Source organism: Antedon mediterranea, chromosome 8 (assembly GCF_964355755.1).
Source record: "Antedon mediterranea chromosome 8, ecAntMedi1.1, whole genome shotgun sequence".
Taxonomy (NCBI): domain Eukaryota; kingdom Metazoa; phylum Echinodermata; class Crinoidea; order Comatulida; family Antedonidae; genus Antedon; species Antedon mediterranea.
In genome coordinates this window covers 23149496-23174055 of record NC_092677.1, presented here as the reverse complement: position 1 = coordinate 23174055, position 24560 = coordinate 23149496, and the positions used below count along the sequence as shown (strand labels likewise).

At 33.0% G+C, this 24560-nt stretch overlaps 1 protein-coding gene across 1 annotated transcript; it reads right to left on the bottom strand.

Annotated features, from left to right (window-relative positions):
* Nucleotides 1-24452, bottom strand: LOC140057721 (uncharacterized). The gene is made up of 13 exons (XM_072103441.1): nt 24082-24452; nt 23233-23598; nt 22426-22821; nt 21092-22032; nt 20447-20571; nt 19944-20154; nt 18793-18903; nt 17853-17977; nt 6924-7134; nt 5884-5994; nt 4458-4711; nt 1261-1323; nt 1-1035 (listed from the first exon to the last, which is right to left on the bottom strand). The coding sequence occupies exons 1-13, from the start codon at nt 24450-24452 to the stop codon at nt 967-969; spliced, it is 3354 nt and encodes a 1117-aa protein (XP_071959542.1). The 3' UTR covers nt 1-966.
* Nucleotides 24453-24560: the final 108 nt, after the last annotated feature.

The following is a 24560-nucleotide window of genomic DNA, read 5'->3' as shown; positions in this document are numbered from 1 at the left end:
ATATAACCATATATAAAAGCCACTGCTAGTTATTTATAAATACGTAACCCAACCTTGGATGTTTGGCAGTGAGATACAGAAAACAACTCATATGTAACAGTCCTATTATGACACGCTGACACGTAAACAGTGATTGAATAGTTCTTTATTGAGGTAGATTTTAATAAAAAAATGACAAGTCATATTTTACTCGACTACAGTATTTTTACTGAATAGATTTTATTGTGAATCCTTTATAGTGAGCTTGTTTTAAGTATACTTTATAGTCCCTAGTATCTTTGTATAATTATCTTTGAAAATCTATAATTAAATCGATCATGATTATAGTCAATTTACTTCTATACTATGGATTAACATATTCACAGTTATTGTAAGGAGTAATGCGCTGGTTTCTGGATCAAAAATCGAAAGACTAAAATTAAAATATTTTTAAGATTCTGTAAGTAAATGCGATGTTATCATTGATTGATTGCACGATTTTGTGCACACTACCATCGTAGGGTCTTCCTTGGCTTTTGCGCGCGCGGTTTTATCTCTGTTATGGTCTTAGATTTAGAAACACCCATCAATAGAGGGCGACATTTAAAAAATATTATACAAATTTGTTTTCGGTATTTAGATTATTTTATTTTGTTTTCGGTTTGTTTTCGGTTGTTTTCGGTTGTTTGTGGTTGTTTTCGGTTGTTTAGGGTTGTTTTCGGTTATTTTCGGTTGTTTTCGGTAATTAGACTGACCGGTTTTGGTTAACGGTTTAAATTAGACTATAAATTATAGTCTTTGGTGAGTGTGTATGTTGTAATTTGTTGTTGTAATTTGTTGTAAATAATAATAATAATAATGACGATGACAACAACAATACTAATACTAATACTACTACTAATTATAATAAAATTGTATATGGATGAATATAAATGTATTTGTCATCGATACTCTCCAATTTATCTACTTGTCTAATGATAGATTTCATCAATAGTGATATGGGGCCAACCAATTTTCATCATTTGTATCTTGCCGACGTCTATTATCGTAAACATGCTACAAATAAAATATATATATCATGTTACTTACGTTAATATATTATTATAAAGAGTAAATGTAAAATAATAACGGTATTATTAATAACAATCCATATTGATGAATAGTTAAGGATACGTAGGCTTAGTTTCGAAGTAACGTTACAGAATGCACTGATAGATAAATGTACTATTTTCATATCATTGGCTAGTAATATATCTAATTCCATGACAACCCAGAACTTACCATATTTTCGCTACCAGAAACGATATAAGGTCGACGAAATTCAGCTGATTCGATCCCACCAACCCAACAGTAATGATGAAACATTAATATTGTTGAAAATGAATAATAACCATCAATTCACTGGTGTGGTATGTAATATTTATTGCATATGCTGTTATTTCGTGTACTGAAAGGAAACCTTCAATTGATTTATATTTTGATAATTATGGTAATACAAAGGGATACAAACATTGATCCATTATTCAAATACCCCTTATCTAAAAGCTGAATGTAGTAATACAGCATTTTATTTATTAGTTATACTAGGAGCCCTCTTCGGTACAAGGCTGTTAGTACACAACTCACAAAACAGTTAAACACAATGCACAAACTAGATTTTAATTCGTCATTTTGACATATATTAAAATTTGGAAGTAAATTGGACAAGTAGAAGTGTGGTATTTTAAATGTGTATGATTTGGACGAAAGGGATGAAGACAGTTCTTGTTTAATTCACGCGATCAGAGTTATCCAAATTTGTATGCGTGATGATGTCATCAAAATGAAAATGGTATAGTTACTAACCCATGAGAAAGATTATTGCTGTCTGAGGGCCATTTTGTGTGCTATGACGAAAACAATTTTTTTTTTAAATTCAGGTAGCCAAAGATGACGTTGTAAATTTGTTCACGTCAAATATGTACATAAATTCATTATATGAAAAAAAAATAAATTTTATATAAATACACAATTCAGACAAATTCACGTTCACACCTTGCGGATTTGGACAGCGAGTCTCCAACTTTTCAAAGTTTTATGTTAGGACAAAAATGTGTACAGGAATAATTTAATTATACATAATATATAATTTTCATACAAATTTAATTATCCTGATTTTTGCTATACTATCGTTTGAGGAGGAGGAGCTATTATAGGTGTATATTCACCTGTTGGCCAACGAATATTAATATGCATCTCACAAATAAAATTACTTCATTTAATCTAAGCGTTGCAGCACAATTTTGTTTTCAATGTGTCAAAACAAACAAATTTAGATCAGAGGTCAAAAACTAGAAATATTCATAAAATGCTTACACTTTTCCTATTATTTGCACACGAAAATACACAGGGAACTGGACTCACATTGGCTTTCATAATAAGTTAAAACATTGGGGTCAACGTTCTGAGGAGGTGTAGTTGTTTACATAAATTGTCCATTGGAAGTTTTATGTGCGTCATTATTCGACATTTAGAATAAATGAAAGCATTTATCACGTAGGGTGTGTAAAGGGTAAAAAATCAACATTAAAAGCCATAGATATACTGTACGAAAGCCGAAGAGGGAGAGAGTTTCCGCATTCGCAGGAGCACGTGACTCTGAAGTTTATATGAAGTTAACTTGAGGTTGAGCTTGCTATGCTCACTCCCCCTCTGGGAGTTGACGATGGTTCTCGGAATGATAATAACTCGGGTAAAAAGGTTTTAGAAGGACGTTCTGGTTTGGACGTTTTCTGTCGGTTTACCATTATTGAAATGCTTGATATTCGTAAAACTAAACCTACCCTGTTTCATAGTGTCTTAGATGATTAATAACATTTTAATGTATAGTGTTTATTGTTTGGCAGGGCCCTTGTAAGGCGGTGTAAAACTTAACCTACTCTGTTTCACAGTGTCTTAGATGATTAATAATATTTTAAAGTATAGTGTTTATTGTTTGGTAGGGCCCTTGTAGGGCGGAGGTGGGGAGGCGGAGTTCATTTGTAGGATGTGCTTATTCGAGGAATACGTTTAGTTTTAATAATATGGTAACATTTATAATCAAAATCCTCTAATAGATATGAAAAGTGGTAAAAAGAATAACAAATCCTTGGTAAATTGTAGATAACAGTCCGATGAATTCTACTACAAATAGTATAATTGTGTTATAAATATAATACAAAATGATTTTATTGGGAAGGTGTTCGGCGTTTTTCAAATAAATACCATCCTAGTTTGTATAATTAATACATTATTTACTTTAAACATCTTTTGAAACTTCTGCGACAGAGTGGGCCGTTTCGTTCCCACTAGCGACGCAACGCAAGGACGTAACGCAACGCAAGTGAATTGACCAATCACAAGCGATGGCTTATTCGCTTGTGATTGCTAACTGTCTATAACTTCGCTTGTTATTGGTTAAACCGTTTGCGTTGCGTTTACGTCCTTGCGTTACGTTCTAGTGGGAACCAAGCTTTAGAAGGAAGACGTTTAGACGGCTTGCAACATGGGCAGAAGTATCTCAGCTTACTCCATAACTCGGCTATCGGGGTTTCACTCGATTTCAAACAAAAGGTCTTATCATTTCTCCCTATGTAATTTTATATACTATTCCACACAATATACTCGGATGCTTTATGGCGTATATTTAATTTGATCTCTATTAATTTGCAGTGTAATTATATTTTGCTACTGCACCTTCACATGGGCGGTCCGAAAATAAACAAAAAAATTAAATGGCTATAGCCACCAACGGCCAACTTAGTCGAAAACAGAAAGATGCAAGGTGAACTCGTGGACTCACCGTGAACCCGGAAATTACTTCTAGCGCGCACAGTTGAAAATCTACAGATGAAATCAGAAATTTTGTTTTAAAAACCATTTATACTATCTTTCTAAGACAGGAATATGAAACAATATCGTAATGATGTTATCACATCTACGTTTCGCGGTACATCTGAGATAGATAAGGTAGGTATCCAAGGCGCAGAACCCCGAAATTACTTCTAGCGCGCACAGTTGAAAATCTATAGATGAAATCAGAGATTTGTTTCAAAACCCTTTATAATATCTTCCTAAGATAGAAGCATGGAAGAATATCGTAATGGTGTTATCACATCTACGTTTCGCGGTACATCTGAGATAGATAAGGTAGGTATCCAGGGCGCAGATTTGTCCAGTTTTTCCATTGTGATCGCCTATGTCAGAATTAACCATAATTTATATATATAGATAGCAAGAGGCCTAATGAAAATGTGATTGTGAATTCATAAAATAGCGCCTCGATAACGTCACGATTGAGTGATCACGCTGAAAATCCAGTTAATATTATCATTATCATTACCATTATTATTATTATTATGGAAAAGATATTTTTGAATATTAAAAATATATTTTAGTATTAATATGCGTAGGGCTACATGGGTTGCTATATTTCGAATTCAAATGATATGCATACTTACATTGGTCGGTGTGCCAAGCATTACACTTCTTCGATAGTGGGCTAACATATCAGAATGTGAAGAACTTGAAAAACTGTTTTCAAGATTTCCAAATTGTGGCTTGTGTTTATTAGCTCGTTTAATTAGGTGATTGCGCTGACTGACTGTTCGTCGATAGATAATCATCATGAGCAAAAAGGTGACAATAATAAGTAACAATATGATTAAAAACCCTCCAACTATAATTAATATCACCACGATGAACTCTTGTGTATCTGGAAGGTAAAATTTTGTTTATAAACAAGTTTATTTGTATATTATGTAACAATGAAACATTTAGACCTAAGTTAAGTAAATATAACTATGTTGTGTACAGAAAGTTTATATGCCTACTAAATAGGTCGACAGAAAATTAAATAGATATTTGTATTCAGTACAGTGCAGTAGGTTGGCCAATAAAGTGTCAATAATTCTCTTACATGTATATTATTATTACAAAAAGGTATAAGTGAATATAGTTAATAGACCAATGTTATAAAAAATTATGCACAAGTCTCAATTCATACGTCTCGGCTTTTCACAATGTCATATGTATAATTATAATGATACTGCAGATTTTGCCTGGAGAAGTTTTCTTGTTCATCAGAATTATTAACCATGTAAGTAAATAATCATAGTACAATTTGCAGGGTAAAGTAAATTGGCAAAATTCGCATGGTCTATATAATAATAAATATTATACAATATGAGGTCATATACATTAAAGATGTATTGTCCCTTTGTCAAATAAAAAAAAAAATTAAATTTCGAAAAAAAGTGGGTCATTTTGAAGTATCATAATAGTTAATTTTCACCAAAAATAAGTCGGAAAAAAAATCATTTAACTGAAATACAGACGTTTTTTGGTTCTATCAAAACATCTCATAATGCAACGCGCTTATTTGGCTACTCTGTATGCAATAATCATAAAACTTCCTCGCGATTTGTGTGAGAACACCTTCTCATTCGTGACGAGTTATAAACAATCCTAATTAGCATCATGCATAGTGTATACTCATGGTTTGAAATCTTTGTTTACTTTCGCTCGGGACGATTATCCAGACGAAATGTAATCAAATTAATTTAGCTGTTAATTACGTAAAATTGTTGTTTTTGGCTCGAATTTTCGACTTAAGGTGAATAACTTTAATATTACTTTGATATGGCCAATTTAAATTTAGAATATTTTGACCTTCATTTGTTTGTGTTTTCAAGGAACAATACATCTTTAATCAAATGTATATTGTAGGCCTACTCTTAATAAAGATTATGTGATCGTATACCACTGGAGCCCTGAAATTTCAGTAAAAATATGTTTGACCGAATTAAGTAATGAGCGGTATTAAAATGTTACTGTAATTATAGATAAATAATATATAGAAACAATCAACACTAAAACAACCAATACCTGATTCATCCTCACACATGTCACCTTCGTAGCCTGAATCACAGGTACACACAGGTGGCAGTTCACTATCATCGCATGTTCCTCTATTGGAACAATAGCCAGGACATGAATCTAAAAAAAAAACATTTGCATTGTATTATTATAAACTTTCGTTGTTTGACTACAGTCTACCGTATTGTTTGCCACAAATTCAAACATAATATTAAAATACTTGATTTAAGTAGTGATTTAAAATCATGAACCATAAAATAGGATGAGCCATAGCTGACACAGCTTATTTCCAATAGGCTCTTCATTGCGGTGAAAAAACAGAGAAATAAATATATGTATATAAATTTACGTAAGGGCAACATTTGAATCGCAAGTTTCTTACTGTGAGTGGAGGTTCTGTTAATATAAAAACATAATATACAAATAAACTTTATTACTGACAGTTGCTTCTCAACGTTTGTATTAATTAATAGTTTCAATCGACTATGACAATGACAGTTTTATCAAAGTATTAAATCGCAAATGTTTTACTGTATTTAGTAGTATAATTATTATTTATAGGTCTATAAAACATGACAAAATATTTTGTTACTGAGTGGATAAAAAATATATTTAGAAATTGCTCCTTTTTTTACCCATCCTCTTCCCCATCTCTTAACCCTAATGTTACATACAAACACACAATGGGTTTGTTTAAATAAAAAATTTGGACTCATTTTGTGATAGGTAATTCCCAGGGTGCTAATTTTAGTTGATTACATAAATCATTGTGTCTATTTATTCGTTTCTGTAAACGACAATGTATTATATAGTCATGCGGTACGTACATTTGAAATCGCCAGTTTTTTTACTCTGTATTCGAGAACCATCTGTGGGCACGACATAGATGGGACGCGAGCGAAGCGAGCGTACCATCTAGTATATACAATTTACATTACTTAGTACAGTCTAGTCAACTGCTTTTAATTGTTCAAAACCAATATGCCATATATATAATTTAATTTAATATATTAAATCGAAAACATTATTATTATTATTAACACACTTACATTCGATAACTTCAATAGCATCAGCATCCACAGATATGTCAGTACCAGGAAGCATGTTGTCTTCAATGGAATCAGCAAGTACTGTCTCTAAATCATTAGCAGTTACTGTGTTACCAGGAAATGTAAGTTCAATGTCGGCAATTATACTCCCTTGACTGAATCTAGTGACTTTGCACAGTATGATGTCACTACTATCATATACATTGGTAAGCTGTTATGGAAAAAACAAAATAGGTATATCTTACTGTGATTATCTGGGTAATAATAATAATTGTCATGATTTTATCCGAGCAACAGAATTGTTAAAAATAGAGTACCATCTAATCCCACCTGATTTTTTCTGTCAAACAGCCTTACTTCTGAATCAATAAGGAGGGTTTCTTTCTTGCGCATATTTATACATATTATCTTTTATATAACACCTAAATAAATTCCTGTCATTTGATTGGACGATTGTGGGTCACATGGCGTGCAATAGTACGCACTATTAAACGATCGTTTAATAGTACCTTTTTTCGTGTACGAAGAAAACAATCTTTTCACGCTTGAAAATATTTCATTTCATACTATTGCTTTTGAAATACAACAGCGCCACCTATTTTGTACTTTCGCCGCGATTGAATGTTATGACTGGTTTCGCGATTAAAGTGCATTTTTGGAGAGTTGTACTAATTTAGATCAAAAAGGCATTTAAATTAGCTTTAGATCGTTTATAAGAGTTTGATTAATTAATAGGAACATCTCTAAAAGACGTGGAATCATTGGAAAAAAATATAATTAGCCCAGATGAGTTCCAGTTGCCTGTCTGGTATTGCTGCCTCTCAGCTTGGGCCTGTTAGTATTAGGCCTAGGCGTTTTAGCCTTGCTAGGCTTAGGATTGTTTGATCGTTTGTTGACAAAATTAACACTACAGTAGGTGTGTTTATAAAATCCATATAAATTATGGATTAATTTATTATTAAAAACCAAATGTTACTGTTTTAATCAATGTGAATTAAATGTAGGCCTACTTTTATTTGATTCAAATGACAGGAATCTATTTAGATGTTATATAAAACAAATAACGAATGTTTTATATTCGTGTAGTGGTACAAATAATGGCATTTGGTGAATGATGAAAGGTTATATATCAACTCGGCTTCGCCTCTTTGTTTGTACCCTTACACTCTTAAACATTAATTATTTTTATAATATCATTTATTATCATTTGTCATAATTTTTATCATTATAATACCATCTATTATCTATCATCATCGTCACCACCGTTGTCATCTTCGTAGCCGTCGTCATAATGTCATCTATATATAAATTATGGTTAATTCTGACAGGCGAGCACAATGAAAAAACTTCGGTACTAATCTCCGCCTTGGATACCTACCTTATCTATCTCAGATGTACCGCGAAACGTAGATTTGATAACATTAGTTTCTACTATTACGATATTGTTCCATATTTCTATCTTAGAAAGATATTATAAAGGGTTGTATAAGAAATGTTCTGATTTCAATCGGTAAATTTTAACTCTACGCGCGGTAAGTAATTTCCGGGTTCACGGTAAGGTGTGTCAATCACCTTGCAAGTTTCCTGCATGGTTGGTTTCAACCATGGAGTTGTAAAACAACTGCCTGTTTCAACTAATACACGATTCTCCCAGACAAATTTCTTAAGCGATCTATCAAATTCTAAACTCAGACGTTCTTCAATCTGTACAATGGCCCAAAATTATGGAAAAATATCCCCACTTCTTTAAAAAATAAACATTCTCTTTCATCATTTAAATATTAGTACAGGCTATATGTGACATTTATCCTATTTAACCTTGAAAAAATTCTAATAAAAGGTCTTTTGGTATTTTCTTGTAGCTTTAGGTGTGAATAAATTCCAACAAATTTTTGCAGCCTTCTAGTTGCTGCGTTAGTGAGATATTGAGGGTCAAAGGTCAGTGACCTTTTTGTGGCATTTGATGGCTCATAACTCCTCAACTCCTGGGTTTAAAAAGACAAATGTTGTGCCTACATCTATGTTTTAGTGGTCAAACAACAAAATAAAGTTTTTGCAAATTTCGGGTTACTTGTGCCATTGGTCAGATAGTCGGGTCAAAGGTCATTGACCTTTATTCATTAATAACTACTGCTAGTCTGAGACCTTGATAAGATTTGTATGCATTTAATTTAGGAGAGAATATCTCAACTGTTATAGAATAATTAGACCCCAAGGAACAACATGGGATATGTGCCAAATTCGTTATCTGGGGCAAACATGCCCAAAATCGGGGTCAAAGGTTAGAAATGTGTGGTTCTTATATCTCGACAACCACTTGTCATACAGATTTGCTTTTGGTGTCAAATTGTTCAGAATATACATATTTATATTCAGTCTAACACAACTTTTACCCCAAAAATGATCGGAAATGCTTTTACTGACCTTTGACCAAAAAATGACCAAAAAAACACATTTTCGGGTTAAATTATTCCATAAAATGTCAATGGACACACTGTATGGTATAAAATGAAAGCATATACAATATGCTACCCATTGCTACCCAACTTGTATTAAACATTTTTAATTAGGAATATAACTTTATGGAAAATGTGCATAATTGACTTCAGTATTTAGAATTATTATTAATTTATCTTTATCAACTGGTACGACCTTTCCTGATGATTTGAAGTTGGGTCTAGTTACACTTATTTTAAAGACGCCTTCACATACCTATATATGTCAAATTGTTCAGAATATACATATTTATATTCGGTCTAACACAACTTTTACCCAAAAAAATGACCGGAAATGCTTTTACTGACCTTTGACCAAAAAACACATTTTCGGGTTAAATTATTATTTAAAATGTCAATGGACACACTGTATGGTATCAAATGAAAGCATATACAATATGTTACCCATTGCTACCCAACTTGTATTGAACATTTTTTAATTAGGAATCTAATCTTATGGAAAATGTGCCTAATTTGATTACTTTTATACAAAAAATGAATATTTAGTAGCGTAATTGTTGTGCTTATTTATATAATGTTAAATGATTTTAAATAAGTGTTTGGAAGAACTATTTGGTATCAAATAAAAGCCCATACAATATTCTATCCATTGCTATCCAACTTGTAATACAAATCTGTAATTATGATGCTACTTTGGTGAAAAATGTGCATATTTTATTGCTTTTTGACAAAAATGGGTATACATTACCAGATAATTTATTTTGGTTTATTTATGATATTAAATAATTCAAATGTTTGAAAAGACATATTTGGTATCAAAGGAAAGCACATACAATATGCTACCTAACTTGTATTTAATTATGTGATGTTATTTTTGGAAAATATGCATATATTTTATTAAATTTAGACAAAAATGAGTATAAATTAATGTAAGTTTATTTTGGGTGAAATAATTCTAGCGTTGTAATGAAATATTTGGTATAAAAAAGAAAAGAATTAGTTGTAGTTTATTAAGTTCTTTATTTGGTAGACCAAACAAAATGGCATTGCAGTAGTCTAACCGTGATGTTATTAGTGCATGGACAAGTTTAATAAGCGAGGAGTGGGTTAAGGATTTGCGAATTGATCTTATGTTACGAAGGTGGTAGGTATCAGATTTACTAATGTTGTTGATATGTCTGGACATAATCATTGCTGAGTCAAATACAACTCCGATATATCTAACCTCCAACGATGATGTGATTGATGTTTCTAGCAATGGCCAATTTCTTGAAGTGTTTTGAATGAATAAATAAGATTTCTGTTTTACCAGGGTTAAAAAGAGCATGTTTTTAGTTAGCCAATCCTGAACATCAACAACACAAGCTTCGATAACCAACTTCGCCTCATTAAACTCTGCTGAATTAAAGCTGATGTATCATCTGCGTACACATGATATTGGACACAATGTCTCTTAATGATATCACTCATTGGCGAGGTGTAAACTAAAAACAATACTGGACCCAGTATTGATCCTTGAGGAACACCGCATTTCAGGTCGATAGAGGTGGATTTGACATTACCAATCTGGACCTGCTGCTTCCTAGAAGACAAATATGACATGAACTAATTTAGAGCAGATCCACGGATACCAATAGACGAGAGTCTTGCAATAATAATGGAATAGTCCATGGTATCAGAAGCTGCCGACAGGTCGAGGTACACAGAAAAAAGACAATTACCTTTATCCAGAGATAAAATAATATCATTATGCCTCTTGAGAATGGCTGACTCTGTACTGTGGCGCTTTCTATATGCTGATTGAAGAGGGTCGAACAGATTATTGTCGTCAAGAAAATGTATGAGATCTAAAGCAACGCATTTCTCAAGGATCTTAGATAAGAAAGCGACATTAGAAATAGATCGAAAATTTGCCATCCAAGTATGTGAAGGCGTCTTTAAAATAAGTGTAACTAGACCCAACTTCAAATCATCAGGAAAGGTCGTACCAGTTGATAAAGATAAATTAATAATAATTCTAAATACTGAAGTCAATTATGCACATTTTCCATAAAGTTATATTCCTAATTAAAAATGTTTAATACAAGTTGGGTAGCAATGGGTAGCATATTGTATATGCTTTCATTTTATACCATACAGTGTGTCCATTGACATTTTATGGAATAATTTAACCCGAAAATGTGTTTTTTTGGTCATTTTTTGGTCAAATGTCAGTAAAAGCATTTCCGGTCATTTTTGGGGTAAAAGTTGTGTTAGACTGAATATAAATATGTATATTCTGAACAATTTGACACCAAAAGCAAATCTGTATGACAAGTGGTTGTCGAGATATAAGAACCACACATTTCTAACCTTTGACCCCGATTTTGGGCATGTTCGCCCCAGATAACGAATTTGGCACATATCCCATGTTGTTCCTTGGGGTCTAATTATCCTATAACAGTTGAGATATTCTCTCCTAAATTAAATGCATACAAATCTTACCAAGGTCCTAGACTAGCAGTAGTTATTAATGAATAAAGGTCAATGACCTTTGACCCGACTATCTGACCAATGGCACAAGTAACCCGAAATTTGCAAAAACTTTATTTTGTTGTTTGACCACTAAAACATAGATGTAGGCACAACATTTGTCTTTTTAAACCCAGGAGTTGAGGAGTTATGAGCCATCAAATGCCACAAAAAGGTCACTGACCTTTGACCCTCAATATCTCACTAACGCAGCAACTAGAAGGCTGCAAAAATTTTTTGGTATTTATTCACACCTAAAGCTACAAGAAAATACCAAAAGACCTTTTATTAGAATTTTTTCAAGGTCAAACCATATATAGCCTCTACTATATCATAATAAAAGCCTCTTGGTCTCAGTGTATGGTGAGTAGTCTCCTCTTTCCTTCTTTTGATATTTTTTTTTGTATTGGATTTAAAGAGTTTTAAATGAATTGTAAATTATTTATATTTGGATTTACATAATATATTCTATAATTTTTTACTATATTTTTAAATTTTATTTATTTTGTTTTTAAATATTATTTTTTGATGCGCTCAACTTAACTCGGTCGGTCTGTAATCTGATCGACTGCTGTTACAATTAATGGTTGCTAACTTGAACGCTTCATTTTTAAAATCATTTTCGTATATTTATCTGTAATTATTGTTTAAGTGATAATTTTTCTCCCGTGTGCTTGTCTGGGTATCCAAACTAAATACCGTTCTGATGATTAACGAAGGTGACCATATCCTAAAGTTTTCAACTTATTTGGTCACCTTCCACACTCATCATACTTTTTTTAATCTAAATATTTAAGTAAAATGTATATTGATGTGTGTGGAAAAGAATTAATAAACAAACTAACAAACAAACAAGTTGGCCATTTGGTTTTTTGTTTATTTTCGGACCGCGCGTGTGAAGGTATACAGTAGTACTGTAGTACATAAAGATCAAATTAAATATATTCATAAAAAAAAGAAGAGAATTGATGATAAGAGCTTTTGTTTGAAATCGAATGAAACCCCGATAGCCGAGTTGTTGAGTAAGCTGCCAGGACTTTATGTATACTATGCGCTATCTGTGTCCCGTCAGGACCCTGGGATACTTCTGCCCACGTTGCAAGTCGTCTAAAACGTCTTCCTTCTTAGGCCAAAACGGCTCACTGTGTCGCGGAATAATGTATTAATTATACCAATTAGGATGGTATTTATTTGAATAAACGCCCGGAACACCTCCCCAATAAAGCATCAATTAAAATAATTATCGCCACTCCCTTCCCCTCCCTCCCATCCAAATACCATCTAATTAACGCCCATCCACATTTATACACACAATATTGTATTATATTTATAACACAATTATACTAGTTTTGAGTAGATTTCATCGGACTGTTATCTAGGCCTAGCATTTACCAAGCATTTGTTATTCTTTTTTACCACTTTTCATCTATATATAAATTTACGTAAGGGCAAAATTCGGTAAATCGCGCCTTACTTCTAGAATTTTCACTCGATGGTATGTAAAGTTGGTTCGTACTTTCGGTACTGATTTTAACCGCCTGATGTAACCCTGTTTACTAATTAAATTGAGTTAGATAATTAGTTATTGACGATTAAAACGAATTTAGGTTCAACGATTTGCCCCAAATAGGGGTGTTTTCCGATCGTGGTATACACTGTCTAATGGATGTCCATCTTGAAAAATACCCGCCAAAAAAATGCGAGGAGGCTTCGCATTTTTCTATCTCCTCCTACAATAATTGTTTTTAATAGCTGAAAACCGGTTGAACAGCTAGAGTACACCATCATAATGTTGAAGACAGGCCGATTTTCTTTAAAAAATACTATTTTGATAGATTTAATATACGATTATACAAATGTATTGATTTGCGATGAATGGAACATCCCAATCTCTCAGTCTGCCAGAGTTTGGTTTAACACAAGTACTGTAGGTAAATTTATGAGCCCTTGGTTTAACACATACGGTAGGTAAATATATGGGCCCTTTGAGAATAAACTTGCAATACTTTGACAATACTGTAAATACCTATTAACTATTTTTCATTTGAATCGAACATTTCTTACTGTGAATGTTCGTACTGTTATATGTAATATAAAAATATATACAAATAAACTTTATTACTGAGACTGTGGATAGGCTCTACTGTTAGATATACAAATAAACTTTATACTGACAGTTCCTTCTCAACGTTTGTATTAATTAATAATTACCAAAAATATAAACGTCGTAGTGGTGTATCGTGACATGTACTTTAATATTTCAATCGATTATGACAGTGACAGTTTTAACAAAGTATTAAATCGCAAATGTTTTAGGCCTACTGTATTTAGAGGTATATTATTTATAGGCCTATAAAACATGAACAAAATATTTCGTTACTCAGTGGATAAAGAATATATTTAAAAATTGTTCCTCTTTGTACCTATCCGCTTTCCCATCCCTCAACCCTAATGTTACATAGCGAGGAGGCTTCGCATTTTCCTATCTCTTCCTACGATAATTGTTTTTAATAGCTGAAAACCGGTTGAACAGCTAGAGTACACCATCATAATGTTGAAGACAGGCCGATTTTCTTTAAAAAATACTATTTTGATAGATTGCTAGAGTACACCATCATAATGTTGAAGACAGGCCGATTTTCTTTAAAAAATACTATTTTGATAGATTTAATATACGATTATACAAATGTATTGATTTGCGATGAATGGAACATCCCAATCTCTCAGTCTGCCAGAGTTTGGTTTAACACAAGTACTGTAGGTAAATTTATGAGCCCTTGGTTTAACACATACGGTAGGTAAATATATGGGCCCTTTGAGAATAAACTTGCAATAGGTTCGGAAAATGTTAAAAACCAATTTCTATTATTTGAATCGGTAAACAGTTTCCATTTATTATACATTGATAATGAAACATGAAATATTCCTATTTATGTCCCTCGAGGTTCATTACAATTTATATTTAGTAGTCCCACGGACTTCATCTTAGCCACTCCCCCGAGTGCTAAGGCCAAATTTATGATACCCTACTTTCTATGTAAGTTTAGTTACAGTTAGTTCTTGACGATAATACAACGAATTTAGGTTACACCCTTCGGCCGCGAAAACGTTTCTGTACAAATATGATACCGATTGGCTTTATTTCATTCAACAGCGACCATAATCTCGCCAATTACAGGATAGATAAACTATTTTATTATTGATGTGCTTATAAATTAAGACTCATGTAAACAGCTTGATTACATCATTTTACAGACAAACGAAACTTTTTTAAACCTACTGTTTCAATAACTGAGTATAATACTGTATACGTTTTCATAAGTAAGTGCATATACATTTTCGTGTTTTCATTGACGAGATTGTAATAGTAACTTCAGTAACTATTACAGTACTTATTTATTATACGACACTAATGGATGTCAATTTGAAAAATACCCGCACACAATAATACGAGGACACTTCGCATTTTCCTATCTCCTCCTACGATAATTGTTTTTAATAGCTGAAAACCGGTTGACCAGTTCGAGTACAGCATCATGATGTTGAAGACAGGCCGATTTTCTTTAAAAAATGCTATTTTGATACATGTAATATACGTTTTTACAAATGTATTGATTTGTGATGAATGGAACATTCCAAATTATTTGGTTTAACCATAGAGGTAAAGATTTAGATTTATGGGCCCCCTTGGAGAATAAACATAAATAGTATTGCAATGCTGTACAATAATGTTAAGGTATTAACCACTTTTGATCGCAATTTGAATCGCAAATTTCTTACTGTGAGTGTTGGTACTGTTAGATATAATATAAACAAATATACAAATAAACTTTATTACTGTGAATGTGGGTAGGCCCTACTGTTAGATTATAAACATATAATATACAAATAAATAAACGTTATTACTACTGTTGCTTCTCAACGTTTGTATTAATTAATAATTTAAAAATATATAAACGTACGTAGTGGTGTATCGTTACATGTACTTTACTATTTCAATCGACTATGACAGTGAGAGTTTTAAAAAAGTATTAAATCGTAAATGTTTTACTGTATTTAGTGGTATATTATTTATAGGCCTATAAAACATTAAAAACAATATTTCGTTACTGAGTGGATAAGAATATATTTTAAAATGTTTCCTCTTTGTACCTATCTTCTTCCCCTATACCTCAACCCTTAATGTTACATACAAAACACAAATTGGGTTTGTTTAAATGAGTCCAAATAAAAAAATTTGACTCATTTTGTTTCTCTCTCGGAAGTAATTCCCAGGGTGCTAATTTTAGCTGACTACATAAATCATCGTGTATATTTATTCGTTTGTGTAAACGACAATGTAGTCCTGCAGTACGTACATTTGAAATCTCCATTTTTTTCTCGCTGGGAAATACTGTGTATTCGAGAACCATCTGTGGGCACGACCTAGATGGTACGCGAGTGAAGCGAGCGTACCATCTAGTATCTACAATAAACACTATACGTAAAACGCTATTAATCATATATATATATTAATATGTTTGTTGACCTCAATACTATATTATACTTTGTACCTAAAATTATAACTGTAGGTACAGTACCGTACTGAAACATTTTGAGTTCGCCATTTTGAAATTCAAAATGACCGACATGCAATAAAAATGTCAGTTAAATACCAATATGTTTGGTTACCCATTACCATATAATTGGCACCTAAAATCAGAACTCTGTGTACCTTTTTAGCAGAGATACCTGAAAAGTGAAAATTTGAAGTCCGCCATTTTGAAATCCAAAATGGCCACCATGCAATCAAAATGTTAGTTATACTAATATGTTTGGTGACCCCATTACCATATAATTTGCACCTAAAATCAGAACTCTAGGTGCCTTTTTAGCAGAGATATACCTGAAAAGTGAAAATTTGAAGTCCGCCATTTTGAAATCCAACATGGCCGCCATGCAATCAAAATGTTAGTTATACCAATATGTTTGGTGACCCCACTACCATATAATTTGCACCTAAAATCAGAACTCTAGGTGCTTTTTAGCAGAGATATACCTGAAAAGTGAAAATTTGGGGTCCACCATTTTGAAATCAAACATGGCCGCCATGCAATCAAAATGTTAGTTATACCAATATGTTTGGTGACCCCACTACCATATAATTTGCACCTAAAATCAGAACTCTAGGTGCCTTTTTAGCAGAGATACACCTGAAAAGTGAAAATTTGGGGTCCGCCATTTTGAAATCCAAAATGGCGGCTTTCCCCTGACCAAATTTTGTGCAACCCTTCCATTTCATGTTTTTGACACCCTAATGAATAACTGTGCAAAGTTTCAAAATATTATCACAATTTGAAGGATTTGCCTAAAATATGCACCTTAACATGCCTACTACTGCTACTGTACTGTACGCTAGTCATGCGAAGTTCGCAAACAGTTTGTGTGTGAGAAAAACGTCTGTAAAATCATCAATTTAAAAATGTATTTGTTACTTTTTATGTGATTCTTTTACATAAAAGCGCCAATTCTAAAGTCTGGTATTCAGAATAAATGTTGGGAGTTAAAATACAAGGCAGGTGCGAAAGGTAAATATTTGTAATCTTAGGTCCTGGGTCTTAGCTTTCGTGATCTTAGGTCTTAGGGGGTCTTAGCTTTCGTGGTCTTAGGTTTCGTGGTCTTAGGTTTCGTGGTCTTAGGTTTCGTGACCCCCATCGAAGAACACCCCTATTTGGGGCAAATCGTTGAACCTAAATTCGTTTTAATCGTCAATAACTAATTATCGAACTCAATTTAATTAGTAAACAGAGTTACATCAGGTGGTTAAAATCAGTACCGAAAGTACGAACCAACTTTATATACCATCGAGTAAACATTCTAGAAATACCGCGCGATTTACCGAATTTTGCCCTTACGTAAATTTATATATAGATTAATTATAAATTATTATCATCATTATTATTACATTTATACAATTACATACCGAATCACATATGCTGTTCTCATATTGCATGTACAGTGCTGATTCAGGATTATCCAAGTCGTTTGAGAATGTTGCCTCTTCTTGTCCCACAAATAGTATAATTAAAGTAATACTGTATGCATTAACTTAAAAAAAATAACAGACAGATTATCCCTTAGGCCAAAATTCTATAATGTTTATTAAAGACAAATACCATTATTAAATTTTATTATAAAGAACAATTAGAATATCAGAATAACATAACGAATATGACAAGAAACAGACAGACCCATTCTTAAAATGAAATGTAGGCTAGGCTAGGCAGTGTTGGTCGCCGAGCAGTGGTGCCTGCCGTGGTAGGCCTAGCTTCTTTTTAGGCTAGGTCTAGGAATATTCACACAAAAAGGTATAAGTGAAAATAGTTCATAGACCAATGTTATAAAACAAATAATGCACAAGTCTAAATTCGTACGTTAGAGTTGAGATGCGGCGCACTCTCTGGTATTTACAATGTTGTGCAACATGCACTCAGTTGCGCCGCGTGCATGTCGCAACATTGTAAATACCCTCGAGTGCGCCGCATCTCCACTAACACACTCTTATTTGTATAATATAATGATACTGCAGATTTTGCCTGGAGAATTTTCTTGTTCATCAGAATTATTAACCAAATAATTACGGTAAATAATCATTGTACAATTTGCATGTTTAAAGTAAATTGGCAAAATTCCCATGGTCTATATAATAATACATATTATACAATTAACTCATAACATAATTCAAATATATTGTACTCTTAGTAAAGCGTATGTGATTGTATACCACTGGAGCCCTGGAATTTCAATAACAATATGTTTGACTGAATGAAGTCATGAGTGGTATTAAAATGTCACTGTAATTACAACAATAGAAAAAAATTATCTAAAATTAAATTTATTAAAAACATTAAAACAACCAATACCTGATTCATCCTCACACCTGTCACCTTCGTAGCCTGAATCACAGGTACACATAGGTGGCAGTTCACTATCATCGCATGTTCCTCTATTGTAACAATAGCCTGGACATGAATCTGAAAAAAAAAAAACACCCTTTAGTGTGCTTTTCATAGGGAGTAATAAACACCTGTTTATGGAAAAACATTTGCATTGTATTATTATAAACTTAAGTTAACCGTATCGTTTGCCATTGGAAATAAAAACATAATATTAAAATACTTGATTTGAGTTGTGATTTAAAATTATCAACCAAAATTACCGGTCTCAATTATTATTTAGCACTGTTAAAACAAGTTATTTCTTATTTATTTTAACCTGGGTGTACAAATCAATTGACCGAACTGTTATTCGTTTGTTTACAAAGTAATAACCACAAATGGGCAACTTCTTATACATTATTGGAAATAAAGTAAATAAGTTATTGAAATACATTAAACAACTTAAACAACTAGCCAACGAAAGATCCGATTGGAAGAAACTGGAGCAGCCCAAGCAGAAATGTCGGCAGACTTTTCAGCGGAGAGGCAGCAATCATCATCACTGAAATACGATAGTAGCCTGTAATACTATACTATAATTATACATTTGGCATATTTGTTTGTTTGTTTTATTTGGTACTGAACATACTAGGATGAGCCATAACGCTGATACAATAGGGTCTTTATTGCGGTTTACAAAAAAAAATATAATATACAATTTACATTACTTAGTACAGTCTAGTCATGCACATTACTAAAGATGAATCTTTCTAGCACTCTTATAATTTTTAATGTTGTTATACCTTTAATATTTTATGGAAGATTATTCCAATCTTCAATAGCACTACAGGTATAATACAATGTTTTGAATCTAGCCCTTCAATATCATTACGAATTACAAAAATATGTTAATTTGGTTTCCCTGTATAGTACGTATGTTGTTTGGAAATCTTTGTAAAAGTATCTGCTACATAAGGGGAATCAACATAATGGTAATTTGTAAAGAACTCTATTACATAATATGTTTAGATAACCAACTCATGCTCTTACAGTAATTGTTAAAAACCAATATGTCATGTAATGTCAATATAATTATATTAAATAAATAACATTATTAGTATTATTAACACACTTACATTCGATTACTTCAATAGCGTCAGCATCCACAGATATGTCAGTACCAGGAAGCCCACCGTCTTCAATGGAATCAACAAGTACCGTCTCTAAATCATTAGCAGTTACTGTGTTACCAGGAAATGTAAGTTCAATGTCGGCAATTATACTTCCTTGACTGAATCTAGTGACTTTGCACAGTATGATGTCACTACTATCATATACATTGGTAAGCTGTTATGGAATAAACAAAATAGATGCAGTGATGATAATTTTCATGATTTTATCCGAGCGACAGAATTGTTAAAAATAGAGTACCATCTAATCCCACCTGATTTTTCCAGTCAAACAGCCTTACTTGTGAATCAATAAGGAGGGTTTCTTTCTTGGTATATTTATACATATTATCTTATATCATTTATTATCAATTGTCATCACTATTATCTGTCATCTTCGTCGCCGTCGTTATAATGTTATTATTAATGATTGTAATTGTCATCATTATAACATTTATACAATTACATACCGAATCACATATGCTGTTCTCATACTGAATGTACAGTGCTGATTCAGGATTATCCAAGTCGTTTGAGAATGTTGCCTCTTCTTGTCCAATAAATAGTATAATTAAAGTAATACTGTATGTAGTAACTAAAAAAATAACCGATTGTTCATTTAGGCCTAAATTTCCTTATACCTCTATAAATTCCCATATTATGTCATAATTATTCTAATAAAGTATTCATGATTTCTGCCCTAATCGCATAGGAGAAAAAATAATGCGTCCGGATTCGAATCTCGGTTGGGGCTTTTTCTAATTCTCAGATTTCCTCATCTTATCGTTTTAAATTAAATAATAAATGTTCAGTATATCACCGAGCGGCTTAGAATTAATATATATATATTTAGTCGCCCATTGCATTAGAACAAATGTAATTTTATGTTCGGTGGTTGAATGTTTGAAATAATAAATATTAAAGTACATGGGAGCGTAATTTCCCGCCAATTAGAGGTGCCATTTATCATAAACTTTATGTGCGAGAGTACCATTTCAAACCATCTAGAAGTGTTATTACCAGCATTCGCTTCACCACAGCCCCCCACCCCCATTTCGCTTTGGCGTAGAATGCGTTTATTGATTATTTTTAAAGCAAACTGTATGGAATCATACCTGTAGTTGGTTGAGTTGTTTCCATGGTAGTTGGTTCTGCAACAGTAGTTTGATAAGTTGTTTTGATGGTGGTTGGTTCAGCAACAGTAGTTTGGTCAGTTGTTTTGATGGTGGTTGGTTCAGCAACAGTAGTTTGGTCAGTTGTTTTGATGGTGGTTGGTTCAGCAACAGTAGTTTGGTCAGTTGTTTTGATGGTGGTTGGTTCAGCAACAGTAGTTTGATCAGTTGTTTTGATGGTGGTTGGTTCTGCAACAGTAGTTTGATAAGTTGTTTTGATGGTGGTTGGTTCTGCAACAGTAGTTTGATAAGTTGTTTTGATGGTAGTTGGTTCTGCAACAGTAGTTTGATAAGTTGTTTTGATGGTGGTTGGTTCAGCAACAGTAGTTTGGTCAGTTGTTTTGATGGTGGTTGGTTCAGCAGCAGTAGTTTGGTCAGTTGTTTTGATGGTAGTTGGTTCAGCAGCAGTAGTTTGGTCAGTTGTTTTGATGGTGGTTGGTTCAGCAGTAGAAGTTTGGTCAGTTGTTTCCATGGTAGTTGGTTCTGCAACAGTAGTTTTATAAGTTGTTTTGATGGTGGTTGGTTCAGCAGCAGTAGTTTGGTCGTTTGTTTTCATGGTAGTTGGTTCTGCAGCAGTAGTTTGGTCAACTTTTTCCATCGTAGATGGTTCTTCAGTAGTAGTGGCTTTAGTTGTACCCAAGGCAGTTGATTCTGCTGGAGTCGTTGGGTTAGTAGATTCCATTGTACAATTAACCACAATACGCATTTCAGCACAATCATTTTCCCAGCACATACCATATGTGAATGTTGTGACATTGGTTGACAAAATAATGTTTTCTGAACAATTTGATGAAACCACAGTTGTTTCGTTGATATAAATGGGTACACATACACTTCCATTGATGTTTGTGAATACTGTTGATAATCCTGAATAATCGTAGATGCTGTTGATATAAATCCAATACAGTTATAACTAAAACGCTTAATAAATATAGACTCAGATATCCAAATATTCTAATACATATTGCATTTAAATATCATTTGAATACAATACTATTATCATCTACATGGCTTTGATAATAATAACTTTATTTAATAACAATTATTGTAAGTTAACGAAAATGTATAAGAAAACATAAAGCAATTTATGTAGGCCTATATTTAGGCACTAATTTATAAAAATGATTTCTTTCAATTCCAAACAATATTGAAACTAAATAAATGGAACAGAATGATATCAATAACTTGGATCTTAAATAATAAGAGTTACAGACCATTTTTGTTTTAATGTGTGAAATATTTTAGGCAGATTTTATCACTGCAAAAGAAGATCTTACGTTAGTTGGTAGTCTGGCAATGTTGTAAGACACTCTTTGTCAATGCAGGCCTCAATAATTAAACAACCTCTGTCTAACTGACAATCTAATTCATCGCTACCATCGTTACAATCAGAGTTACCGTCACACTGCACACTCGCATTGATGCATTCACCGCTTCCACATAAGAAACCATCGCAAGTCTGACATCCTGCAACAAACATGACCTCTGAACAGTTTCCAGATGAGCATTCTGCTATATTGTTTGATGTTTGTAAAACATACGATGCATTGGAATTGGAAGATGAACATTCTGTTGAAATTCGTACAGTGGATCCCACTTTGACATCTATGCAGACAAAACCTGATGAATCAGTCATTTCTTGTGTGTAGAATACATGGTATATACCTGATACTCTGCAATATAACATAACTTATCACATTAGTATCGTTGTCTCATTTGAAGAACTTCGGCACTTTCTCCCTAAGTACTCAAATCAAATTATTAATAAAATCAGTTTTGGTATGAAATAGACTATAAAAACTAGGCTATTTGACTGTTTGATAGGTTTTCAGCTGACCAAATTAATTTAAACAATCAACAGAGTAGTAGTGCCTTAGAAATTAAGTCAATGGGCTTTAAGTTGAATTTAACCGTTTATTTTGTTTGTTATAAGTGAAAACATGTTTTTAAAGTATTTTTTTCTACGGAAGAGATTTAACTTTATTAAAACGGCGACATGATCTATTCAAAAACTTTTTTCATTAATCTTCATTTTTGATATTTTTGAGGGACAATACATCTTTAGTATTAAATGAAATACTTACTCGACTGTTTGTAAAGGCACCGGTTGTAGACAACTGTCGTCTGCGCACACTCTACCCAATACACATGTTGAAGGTTGATCGTTTGTTTCTATGGTAGTTAGTTCTGCAGCAATAGTTGGACTAGTTGTTCCCACATCGGTAGTTAAATTCAATGGGCATTCAACAACGAACTTTACCTCTGAACAGTTGCCTGAGGAGCATTCTACTACATTGGTTGATGTTTGTAAAACATAAGATATATTGGATTTGGAAGACGAACATTCTGTTGAAATTCGTACAGTGGATCCCAATTTGACATCTATGCAGACAAAACCTGATGAATCAGTCATTTCTTGTGTGTAGAATACATGCTCTATACCTGATACTCTGCAATATAACATAACTTATCACATTAGTATCATTGTTTCATTTGAAGAACTTCAGCACTTTCTCCCTAAGTACTCAAATCAAAATATTGATACAATAAGTTTTGGTATGAAATAGATTATAACAATTAGGTTACTTCTGTATTTTACTGTTTGATAGGTTTTCAGCTGACCAAATTAATTTTAACAATCAACAGAATACTAGTAACTTGAATTTAAATCCAAAATGGTCAAATTGGCTTGAAGTCAATGAGTTTTTGGTTGAATTTAAACGCTTATTTTGTTTGTTGTAAGCGAAAACATTTTGTTTAAAGAATTGTTTGTCTACGGAAGTGATTTAACTTATTAAAACGGCGACATGGTCTATTCAATGTCTTTTGTTTTATTAATCTTCCTTTTTAATATTTGGGGGGGGGGGGGGGGGGGGGGGGGGGGGGGGGGGGGGGCGGCAATACATCGTTTTAATATAAAATGAGATACTTACTCGACTGTATGTAAAGGCATGGGTTGTAGACAGCTGTCGTCTGCGCATACACTAACCAATACACACGTTGAAGATTGATCGTTTGTTTCTTTGGTGGTTAGTTCTGCAGCAGTAGTTGGTTTAGTTGTACGCAATGTGGTTTCTTCCGCAAGAGTAGTTGGACTAGCTGTTCCCACACCGGTAGTTAAATTCAATAGGCATTCAACAACGAACATTACCTCTGAACAGTTGCCAGATGAGCATTCTGCTATATCGTTTGATGTTTGTAAAACATACGATATATTTGAATTGGAAGATGAACATTCCGTTGAAATTCGTACAGTGGATCCCACTTTGACATCTATGCAGACAAAACCTGATGAATCAGTCATTTCTTGTGTGTAGAATACATGGTCTATACCTGATACTCTGCAATATAACATAACTTATCACATTAGTATCGTTGTCTCATTTGAAGAACATCAGCACTTTCTCCCTAA

What these genes read in the sequence shown, in the direction of transcription:
- LOC140057721 (XM_072103441.1), bottom strand. Translation starts at nt 24,452, where the DNA reads ATGACTGATTCATCAGGTTTTGTCTGCATAGATGTCAAAGTGGGATCC. An exon ending in AACAACTCAACCAACTACAG is followed by an intron (nt 20,572 to 21,091) that starts GTATGATTCCAT and finishes TTATTTTTTTAG; the next exon opens with TTACTACATACAGTATTACT. An exon ending in CATGTGTGAGGATGAATCAG is followed by an intron (nt 4,712 to 5,883) that starts GTATTGGTTGTT and finishes TTTACCTTCCAG; the next exon opens with ATACACAAGAGTTCATCGTG.